Source organism: Scardinius erythrophthalmus, assembly GCF_964197995.2.
Source record: "Scardinius erythrophthalmus genome assembly, chromosome: 15".
Lineage (NCBI taxonomy): Eukaryota > Metazoa > Chordata > Actinopteri > Cypriniformes > Leuciscidae > Scardinius > Scardinius erythrophthalmus.
Genome location: NC_138235.1, coordinates 41759146 through 41769145, shown reverse-complemented (window position 1 = coordinate 41769145; position 10000 = coordinate 41759146). Strand labels below are relative to the sequence as shown.

Genomic DNA, 10000 nt, shown 5'->3' with positions numbered 1-10000 from the left:
GTGTGTGATCTCAGAATAAACCCCCTTCAGGTGTGTGTGTGTGTGTGTGTTTGTGTGTGTGTGTGATCTCAGAATAAACCCCCTTCAGATGTATGTGTGTGTGTGTGTGATATTTTTCCCAATATCGTGCAGCCCTAATTAGACTCCTGTGCTTCTGCATGAACGTGGGAAAGTAAAACAATGATGCGATCTCACTCACTCAGCGTTCCTGCGCTCTCGTCCTCGGTTCTGCTCCGGGTCTCTCCTCTCGCTGTCGGCCGGTCTCAGCCGGTTCTGCTCCGGGTCTCTCCTCTCGCTGTCGGCCGGTCTCAGCCGGTTCTGCTCCGGGTCTCTCCTCTCGCTGTCGGCCGGTCTCAGCCGGTTCTCGCTCCGCACTCCTCGGCTCCTCTCGGGCCGTTTCTGAGGCTCTTCCTGTTCAGCGCTGGACTGAGTCTTTCCCCTGGTGGACGTCACCAACCCCTGCAGGGACTTCAGCACGCTCTGCCTCTTCTCCGCCAGGATCTTGCTCCTCTACACACACACACACACACACACACACACACACACACACACACACACACACACACAGAGACGTCAGATCAAGATTCGGATCAGTTCCTCCTAAATGTTCACTGTAGAAATATAGTTTCATCTTTGTTAACGCTGTATTTGGCTGTTTTATTAGCATTAATGAGAGACGACAGCAGGAATATCAGGCTGCTGTCACTTTAAGGCCGATGCACTGACACACATCCGGTTTCTTTCCCAACGCTTTCTCATGACAGAACCGAGAGAACACTTGCTGAGACGGATATTTAGACATATGTGATGCGATCTGGGAAAACCCGTCGGATGTCGCGCTGGGCCGTTTTCAGTAAATTCCAAAATAGTTTGAATGTCAGTTTTTTTGTCAAATTTTTTTTTCCATTAAATTATTATTCTATAACATCTTTTCTCTTATCTCTGAAAATATCTTGGCAAAATTCCCTTGTTTAGTGCAGAAAAACAGCGATTTATAGTGTCAAGCTGAAAATACTCTCTTTCTCTAATGCATTCTATGCGACCATTAGCGCCCGGCAGAGGTGAAAAAAAAAAAAAAAAAAAACAATCGCCGTATATCCCATACACCTGTCCGTCTCGTAAGACTACAAAGATAGTTTACCTTTAAAATAAACCGCATACATGTACAGTGAATGTGTATAGTGCGCATTTCGCGCCAATCCTGTTTAAACTATAACGTCACGCAGTTTCATAACAATCGCGAGATGGACGCGTCTCAACGGTGACAGTTATTTAAACCTGTTTTTCTCAAAATTCCGTTCCAGAAAATCATAGAGATCGGCCGACTTCAGATAAACATAACTTCTGCTAGCAACAAGCTATGATAAAAATAAAAACAGATTTGGAAAGGGCTTGATACCAGCATCCATATGATATCAAAACCTGTAATAGGTAAAATTTCACCATGTGGTGGGTTTTCCCAGATCGCATCACATATAGTTAATCCGCGAGTGCGTGCCGAACCGAGGGTCAGCTGATGCGCTCTCACCTCCTCAGCTCTCGGGTTGCCCTCCTCTTTCGGCTCCTCCGGCTTCACGCTGAGAACGTCGCTCTTCGTCTCCTTGGGTTTACTAGCGGCCTGTCTCTGTTCGTCCTCATCTTGTGCGTTTCTCTTCTTGACGTCGTTGGTCTCTGGCTCTTCTGTGAGCCGCTTCCTCTTTGAGCCTGTAGATTGATCAGGGTAGAAGCTCTTTATGCTTATAATGACCATCTACGATTATAATGAAAACGTGAAACGACATCCATGTTAGATGAGTAAAGGGACGTAAAACTGTGATGTTGGCTTAAAGTCTTGTCTGAAACTTTGAAGATTTTACTCAGTCTATAAAATGTTTGAGCACATTGCTAACACATTTTAACATGTTGCTAGCATGATTTAGCATGTTGTTGGCATGTTTCTAACCGGATTCATGTTTCTAGCCTTATTTTTACATTAAAGAATTGAAAACATTTTTAAGAGTTTTTAAGGATCCGTGGACAAACCGTAAAAAGATTTCTGTCACTGAAAGCAAGACTTCAGATCACCTGCTGGGCCGGAGGGGGCGGAGCCGCTCGTCACCGCAAGAGAAGTGGGCGTGTCTTCCTTCCCATCAGAGTTCGTTAGCGAGCGTTTGCGTCTCAGAGTGGGCGGCCTGACCGGCGCGGCAGTGATGTCATCAGTGGTCTCGGTCAGATCTGCAGTCGAACGCATGAAAGTTAAGATTTTACTCAAAGGAATCAAAATGTTTTAACATGTTCTAGCACATTGCTAACATGTTTTAACAAGTTGCTAAAATGTTTTAGCATGATTTAACATGTTTGAGCATTTTTTTATATATATACATATATATATTATTTTTTTTGTAGAAATTTTTGCATTTGTTATGATAGGACAGTATAGAGTGGACAGGAAGCGAGGGGGGGGGGGGGGGGGGGGTTCGGGAAAGGTCCGCGAGCCGGGACTCGAACTCAGGTTGCTTGAAGTGCAGCGGTGCTACATATCCGCGCTGCCCGCAAGGCCATCAGCGCCAACATGTTTTAGCATGTAGCTTAACATGTTGCTTGGATGTTTTAATACGTTGAGACATGTTTCAAGCATGATGTAACATTTTGTTAGCATGTTTTAACATGTTGCTTGCATGACTTAGTACATTGTTATCAAGACTTCAGATCACCTGCTGGGCCGGAGGGGTCGGCGCTGCTCGTCACAGGAAGAGAAGTGGGCGTGTCTTCCTTCACATCAGAGTTCGTTAGCGAGCGTTTGCGTCTTAGCGTGGGCGGCCTGACCAGCGCGGCAGTGATGTCATTAGTGGCTTCCGTCAGATCTGCAATAAACAGTTTGAAGTTCTAACACATTGCTAACATGTTTTAACAAGTTGCTAGCATTTTTTAACATATCGCAGACATGTTTTAGCATGATTTAACATATTGTTAGCATTTTTTAGCATGTTGTTTGAATGATTTAATACGTTGCTAACATGTCTCTAGCATGATTTAACATTGTTAGAATGCTTTAATATATTTCTAACATGGTTTAACACATAGCTAACACGTTTTAACATGTTATTAGCATGATTTAGCTAATTGTTGACAAAACTTCAGATCACCTGCTGGGCCGGAGGGGGCGGCGCTGCTCGTCACTGGAAGAGAAGTGGGTGTGTCTTCCTTCACATCAGAGTTCGTTAGCGAGCGTTTGCTTCTCAGCGTGGGCGGCCTGACCGGCGCGGCAGTGATGTCATCAGTGGTCTTGGACAGATCTGCAGTAGAGCGCGTGAAAGTTTATGAAAGTTTGAAGTCAATCAAATGATTTAACATGTTTTAACACATTTTTTTAGCATATGGTTAGCATGTTTTAACATGTTGCTTACAAGATTTAGTACGTTGCTAACATGATTTAACATATTGCCAACATGTTTAAACATGTTGCTAGCATGATAGCATGTTGCTAGCATGATATTGCTAATGTGTTGAAACATGTTGCTAGCATGATTTAACATATTGCTAAAGTGTTTAAACATGTTGCTAACATGTTTAAACATATTGCCAACGTGTTTAAACATGTTGCTAGCATGATTTAACATATTGCTAATGTGTTTAAACATGTTGCTAGCATGATTTAACATATTGCTAACGTGTTTAAACATGTTGCTAACATGTTTTAACATATTGCCAACGTGTTTAAACATGTTGCTAACATGATTTAACATATTGCTAACGTGTTTAAACATGTTGCTAACATGATTTAACATTGTTAACGTGTTTAAACATGTTGCTAGCATGATTTAACACGTTGCTGGTATGTTTCTAACGTGAATTAGCATATTGCTCGCCTGATTTACTACGTTGCTAGCGTGTTGCTAACATTGTTTCTAACATAGTTTGACACACTGTTAACACATTTTAACATGTTGCTAGCATGATTTAACATGTGTTAGCATGTTGCTAACATGATTTAAAACATTGCTAACAAGTTTAAACATGTTGCTAGCATGACTTAGCACAGATCACCTGCTGGGCCGGAGGGGGCGGCGCTGCTCGTCACTGGAAGAGAAGTGGGCGTGTCTTCCTTCCCATCAGAGACTGTTAGCGAGCGTTTGCTTCTCAGAGTGGGTGGCCTGACCGACGCGGCAGTGATGTCATCGGTGGTCTTGGTCAGATCTGCAGTAGAACGCATAAAGGTTTATGAAAGTTTGAAGTCAATCAAATGATTTAACATGTTTAACATATTTTAACACATTTTTAACATGTTTTAGCATATTGTTAGCATGTTTTAACATGTTGCTTACAAGATTTAGTATGTTGCTAACATGTCTCTAACATGATTTAACATATTGCTAACATGTTTAAACATGTTGCTAGCATGATTTAACACGTTGCTGGTATGTTTCTAACGTGAAATTAGCATATTGCTCGCCTGATTTACTACGTTGCTAGCATGTTGCTAACATGATTTAGCATGTGTTAAAATTGTTTCTACACTGTTTTGGTTTGACACACTGTTAACACATTTTAACATGTTAGAATGATTTAACATGTGTTACCATGTTGCTAGCATGACTTAGCACAGATCACCTGCTGGGCCGGAGGGGGCGGCGCTGCTTGTTACTGGAAGAGAAGTGGGCGTGTCTTCCTTCACATCAGTGTTTGTTTGCGCACGTTTGCGTCTCAGAGTGGGCGGCCTGACCGGCGCGGCAGTGATGTCTTCGGTGGTCTCCGTCAGATCTGCAGTAGAGCGCGTGAAAGTTTTAAGTCAATAAAATGTTTTAACATGTTCTAACATATTTTAACACATTGCTAACATGTTTTAGCATCATTTAACATTTTGTTAACATGTTTTAACATGTTGCTTACATGATTTAGTACGTTGCTAACATGTCTCTAACATGATTTAACACGTTGCTGGTATGTTTCTAACATGAATTAACACAGCTAACATTTTAACATCTTGCTAGCATGATTTAGCATATTGCTAACATGATTTAACACATTGCTAACATGATTTAACATATTGCTAACACATTTTAACATGTTGTTAACATTTAGCTTAGATTTAACACATTGTTAGCAAGACTTCAGATCACCTGCTGGGCCGGAGGGGGCGGCGCTGCTCGTCACTGGAAGAGAAGTGGGCGTGTCTTCCTTCACATCAGCGTTCGTTAGCGAGCGTTTGCGTCTCAGCGTGGGCGGCCTGACCGGCGTGGCAGTGATGTCATTAGTGGTCTTGGTCAGATCTGCAGTAGAGCGCGTAATCCTCAAGGGCTGAATGATTTCAAACACAACACACACAACATTAGCAACTCATAAACCAGGTTCAGATGTGATGGAGAATGGCGTCACACAAACCTTTTGGCGATTGTTAGCATCCATCCGTTTGTTCGTCGCTGAAATGATCTTTCTATTCAGTACGCGTTTCCTGTGAGCGGAAAGTGTCTTTGCCACAGCGGCTCGTCTCGCTAGAACAATCTTCCTGGACGGCAACATCCTCCGCCCTGCCGCGACCGTCCTGAGTGACGTCACTCTCCTCGCGGGCGCGACTTCTTTCGTCCGTCTTTCGTCGGGCGTGGCGATCTTTGCCGCTGAATCTCTGGAGCGCGTCGACCTGGCTTCGGGTGTTTTATCATCCGTCGACTTGACAGATTCAGACTTTGCTTTGCTTTGAGCTTCCCTGCTACGTGGCGTCGCTGCTTTCGGTGGCGGAGGCCGATTCCTCTGCAAATCAGCCTTCGCCACCGAATCGCTACGGGATCCAGTCTGGCTTTTGGCTTCGCTCTGATTTTCTGCTTTCTTCTTCCTGCCTTTCAGCCTCTGCCGACTCTCTGACAGTCGCTTCACCAGCGCTGCTTTCTGTCAGGGACACAAAGCCCACGCATTACAGTCTTTAAGGCTGCTCACACCGATAACTAAAACGATAATCATTGAATCAACGAATCAACACTGACCTTGTGACCTCTGAGGCCCACGCCCGGGTCGTTCTCGATCTCCCACATGCCCTCCTCGAACCCGCCCCGTTTGATGGGCCGGCCGTACTTCTCTTTGTTTGGCCAGTAGGGGGCGATGTCTCTGGGGAAGAGAAATGTTCTGGAAGAGAGTGCAATGCTAGTTATTACTAAATTGTGAGTGACAATGACTATTGTCTTAATATCGGAATATTGTAGTCCATGTAAACTTAGTTTATCTGTCTGATTGACTATGTTTACATGTGCACCAATAATGCGATTATAATGGGATTTTTGCAATATTGCGATTAAACTTTACCTCATGTAAACGCGACACTTCGATCAAACTAATGCAATCAAGCTCATAATCGTAGTGACCATATTCGCTTTAAACTGTGAAACTGTGTAAAATGTGGCGTATGCCGATTTTGCTACGATTTTTGCTTGAACATGTTAAACATATCTAATCATATCTATAATGAATTTTCATTTTGCAACTAGTGTAGTAAATAGCAAATGTAAATTATATTATTGAATTTAAATGATCATTTGGCTCCAAACGTTGCACATATGGTGTGTACATATTAATAATTAATATTGCTACCCATAAGCTTTCATAGTTAGTGGTGTGATCTACTGTTAATCCAACTTTGTGTTCTCATTTTTAAGTTCTGAGGTGGTCTTATAAACACGATGATTTATTTTATACATAGATTAGATTATATATTTCTGCATTATAATTCGAGTTTCTCTGTATAACAACGTATTACGCGGACAGTTGTGCAATACATAGCAAACCTGTGGTTTAATGGAGGCTGTGCGTTTTGTTTTGATTGTTTCATCACGTGTGTGTTCGATCCGAGTTCACTTACGTGGAGTGTGTTCCATAAAAGAAGATGGGGATCTTATTTCTTGGGGCTTTTCCTTCACCAATCTGAGGGACAAAACAACAACAACACATAAACAGTCAGATTTCAACTTGGTTTTTTTGTTTTACATGTGATAAATATGCCTGATATCTGCTGTACAGAAACTCACTCTGGCAGGCCAGAAAGGATAACCCTTCATCTTAGCAAACACTACATCCCCTGGAATAAAATCACCGGTGTTCTGATCAGATGTAATCTTCATCTGAGAAAACAAGATACAGATGAATACAAATAACACTCATCATGTGTCTTCAACACACCAAAACAATAAACAAAACACTTCACCGGCAGAGACACATCTTACATGCATTAAATTAGCCGTGATTTTGCCTTTGTAAAACAATAATATGATTTTATTAGCATTTCATTGCTATCGACATTGAAGTAACGTTAAATAAAATGATAGCCGTGTTTAGCTAGCTTAGGCTAACACACGCCCATTGTTTGTATATGAACTCACCTTCACTCCCTTCTGCATATCTACCTACTCAAAGACTATTTTATTAACACTTTAATTTAAAAACAAATGAAAAATACACCCGTAGTTAAAAATATTATCACGCGATGAATGAAAGGACATGAAGACTTGCGAGAGAGTGCGTCTCCCCTCAGCACCGGTGGAATAGTTCAGTCCGCCTCCCGCTCTCAGCAGCGTGCCTGAGGAATGTACCATTACACAGAGAGAGGGAGGTTAGGGTTAATATTTATTTTTAATATAATTAATAACATTGGTTTCTTCTCAATGTTAAACATAATTACTAAATCGTTTGTGGTATATTTAACTACGCAGTAATTTAAAATTATTTTCGCGAATTGAAAAACTAAATTACGTGATTGTTTGTCAACAGCAGCCGTTAAAGAGTTAAAATTAAGCGGTAAAAAGCGGTAAAAAAATAAAGTTGTTTAAAATATTCTAACGCTTTATTTAATCATTTAACAACATAAAAACACATATGTAAAACGAAAAGTAAGCAGCGAGTGCACACGTGTTTTGATTAATATTTCGCGGTGTTTTTCGTTTATCGTTGTTGTCATGGTGAGGAGGAAACATGGCGTCGGATTCAAACAGACGCTGAGGAGTGTTTACAACTACACGGATTTATATTTGAATGTCGGTTTACTGCATTATTTAACGAGAAACGCTCACACACGCGTAACACGCCTGTTAAAGCTAGGTTGGTCTTTAGTTTGACTCATGTCCTTGTGAATTGACCGTTTATCGCGTTTAGAAACACGTGAATTGATTTAGTTTTAGTTTTCGTAACGTTAGAACTTTTGAGTATCATGATTCATGTGCTTCTTTTGCGTGTTGATCAGTTACGTGTATATAAACTAGTTTTTGTCGAATTGACACCTGGAACTCGATGTACACTGCAAAAAAAAGGCTTTTCTTACTTAGTATTTTTGTCTTGTTTCCAGTCCAAATATGTCTTAAATCAAGATGCATTTACTAAAGTAGTAAAATGACATAAAAGATATTAAGTCTGAAGTCTAAAAAAAGTGAGAAATATAATCTTGTTTCTGTTTGAATTAACATTATTTTTCTGACCCCATTGGCAGATAATTTAGCTTTTTTTAAGATTTAATTTTGATTAATTCCCCCGGAAAACAGGACATAATATCTTATGTCATTTTACTCATCTAGTAAATGCATCTTGAATTAAGAATTTTGAGATATTTGGACTGGAAACAAGACAAAAATACTTAGTAAGAAAAGCCTTTTTTGCAGTGTAAATGCGTTTTTCTTTGTTATGTTAAGGCTATTATGCTCTGTTGTTGTTTCATGTTTCTCCTTCTCTCTGTGTTTGTGAATCCCCCTGAAACATGACTGTATTTCTCGTGTGTGTGTGTGTGTGTGTGTTTTGTTCTCGGGCGTCAGCAGTGTGAGGACCGGTTGACCTCATGCCCTCTGGGTTGCCCTCGGCCCGGCTTCGGCCCAAACGCGGCCCGGTTCCCTCCTCCTCTCTGAGGGCGTCTCACCCGGCCGCGGCACAGAACCCACAGGAGGAGATCCACAGGTCCATCTCACGCTTTACATCTGACCACCACCATTTACAACACGCATGCTTGATTAGAATTATGACATGAAATGTAAAAATTATGACTTTTTAAGTAATTTGACCTTTCATATCATAATCATGACTTTTCATGCCATAATTATGACTTTGTATGTCATAATTTCGACTTTTTCGTCATAATTTCATTTTTGTGTAACAATTTTTGACTTCTAATAATGAAATGAAAAGTCAGAATTATTACTTTTTAAGTAATTTGACTTTTTATGTCACAATTTCAACTTTTTGTCATCATTTTTTGACTGTCATAATTAGAACTTTTGCAATCATTTTGGTCATAATTTGGACTTTTTGTCTTAATTTTCGATTTAGTATGTCATCATTTAGACTTTCTGTCATAAGTAAAATTTTTTTTACATTTTTTAAAAACTTTTTGTCATAATTTAGATTTTTTGTCACAATTTTTACTTTTTGTCATAATTTTCACTGTCATAATTTTGACTTGACATAGTTTGTCATAATTAGATTTTTTTATCATAATTTAGTCTTTTGTCTTAGTTTTGACTAACTATTGACTTGTCATAATTTGGACTTGTGCCATGATTTTGACACTTTAATGTCTTGATTTAGATTTTTTGTGTTTATTTTGACCTTTTAATGTCATAATTAAGTCATAATATTGACTTGGTATGTCATAATTTTGACTTTTCTTTCATAATTTAGATTCTTTTTGTCATAATATTGACTTTTTGTCATATTTTTGTCATAATTTTAGAGTTTTGACTGTTCATTTTGAATTTTAGTCACAATTTCATCTTTTTGTCTCGGTGTCGATGTATACCTCCAGTTTCACAGATGAGGCTTAATCTAGTCTAAACTAAAATGCATGTTTGAGCTGTTTTAACTGAAAGCATATCTTGTTTTGTCTCAAGATGCACATCAGTAATGTTTTTATTTTTAAAGGTCCCATGGCATGAAAATGTCACTTTATGAGGTTTTTTGACATTAATATGAGTTCCCCGAGCCTGCCTATGGTCCCCCAGTGGCTAGACACTGTGATCGCTGTAACCCAAGCCCTGGGTATTTATGAGAAAATTAAAGC

At 40.0% G+C, this 10000-nt stretch overlaps 2 protein-coding genes across 11 annotated transcripts in view; one reads left to right on the top strand and one right to left on the bottom strand.

Moving 5' to 3' along the window:
- Window positions 1-7557, bottom strand: part of psip1b (PC4 and SFRS1 interacting protein 1b) — a 13463-nt gene extending 5906 nt beyond the window's left edge. The window contains exons 1-13 of one of the 3 annotated variants that reach the window (XM_081387644.1): window positions 7344-7557; window positions 6993-7085; window positions 6827-6888; window positions 5958-6096; window positions 5362-5862; window positions 5100-5277; window positions 4591-4740; window positions 4027-4176; window positions 3126-3275; window positions 2694-2843; window positions 2065-2214; window positions 1529-1704; window positions 200-510 (exon numbers count right to left, since the gene is read on the bottom strand). In XM_081387644.1, the coding sequence (XP_081243770.1) occupies window positions 200-510; window positions 1529-1704; window positions 2065-2214; window positions 2694-2843; window positions 3126-3275; window positions 4027-4176; window positions 4591-4740; window positions 5100-5277; window positions 5362-5862; window positions 5958-6096; window positions 6827-6888; window positions 6993-7085; window positions 7344-7361 (2228 nt within the window). In that variant the 5' untranslated portion in view covers window positions 7362-7557. The remainder of the gene's footprint in view (window positions 1-199; window positions 511-1528; window positions 1705-2064; window positions 2215-2693; window positions 2844-3125; window positions 3276-4026; window positions 4177-4590; window positions 4741-5099; window positions 5278-5361; window positions 5863-5957; window positions 6097-6826; window positions 6889-6992; window positions 7086-7343) is intronic. The other 2 variants (XM_081387646.1, XM_081387645.1) reach the window with 2 other exon arrangements.
- The window catches only part of ccdc171 (coiled-coil domain containing 171), a 52647-nt gene that overhangs the window by 5163 nt on the left and 37484 nt on the right, over window positions 1-10000 (top strand). For 2 of the 8 annotated variants that reach the window (XM_081387642.1, XM_081387643.1), the window contains exons 1-2: window positions 7914-8058; window positions 8763-8901. In XM_081387642.1, coding sequence (XP_081243768.1) covers window positions 8786-8901 — 116 coding nt within the window. In that variant the 5' untranslated portion in view covers window positions 7914-8058; window positions 8763-8785. Of the gene's footprint in view, window positions 1-7907; window positions 8059-8762; window positions 8902-10000 lie in introns of those variants that run through there. The other 6 variants (XM_081387636.1, XM_081387641.1, XM_081387639.1 and 3 more) reach the window with 6 other exon arrangements.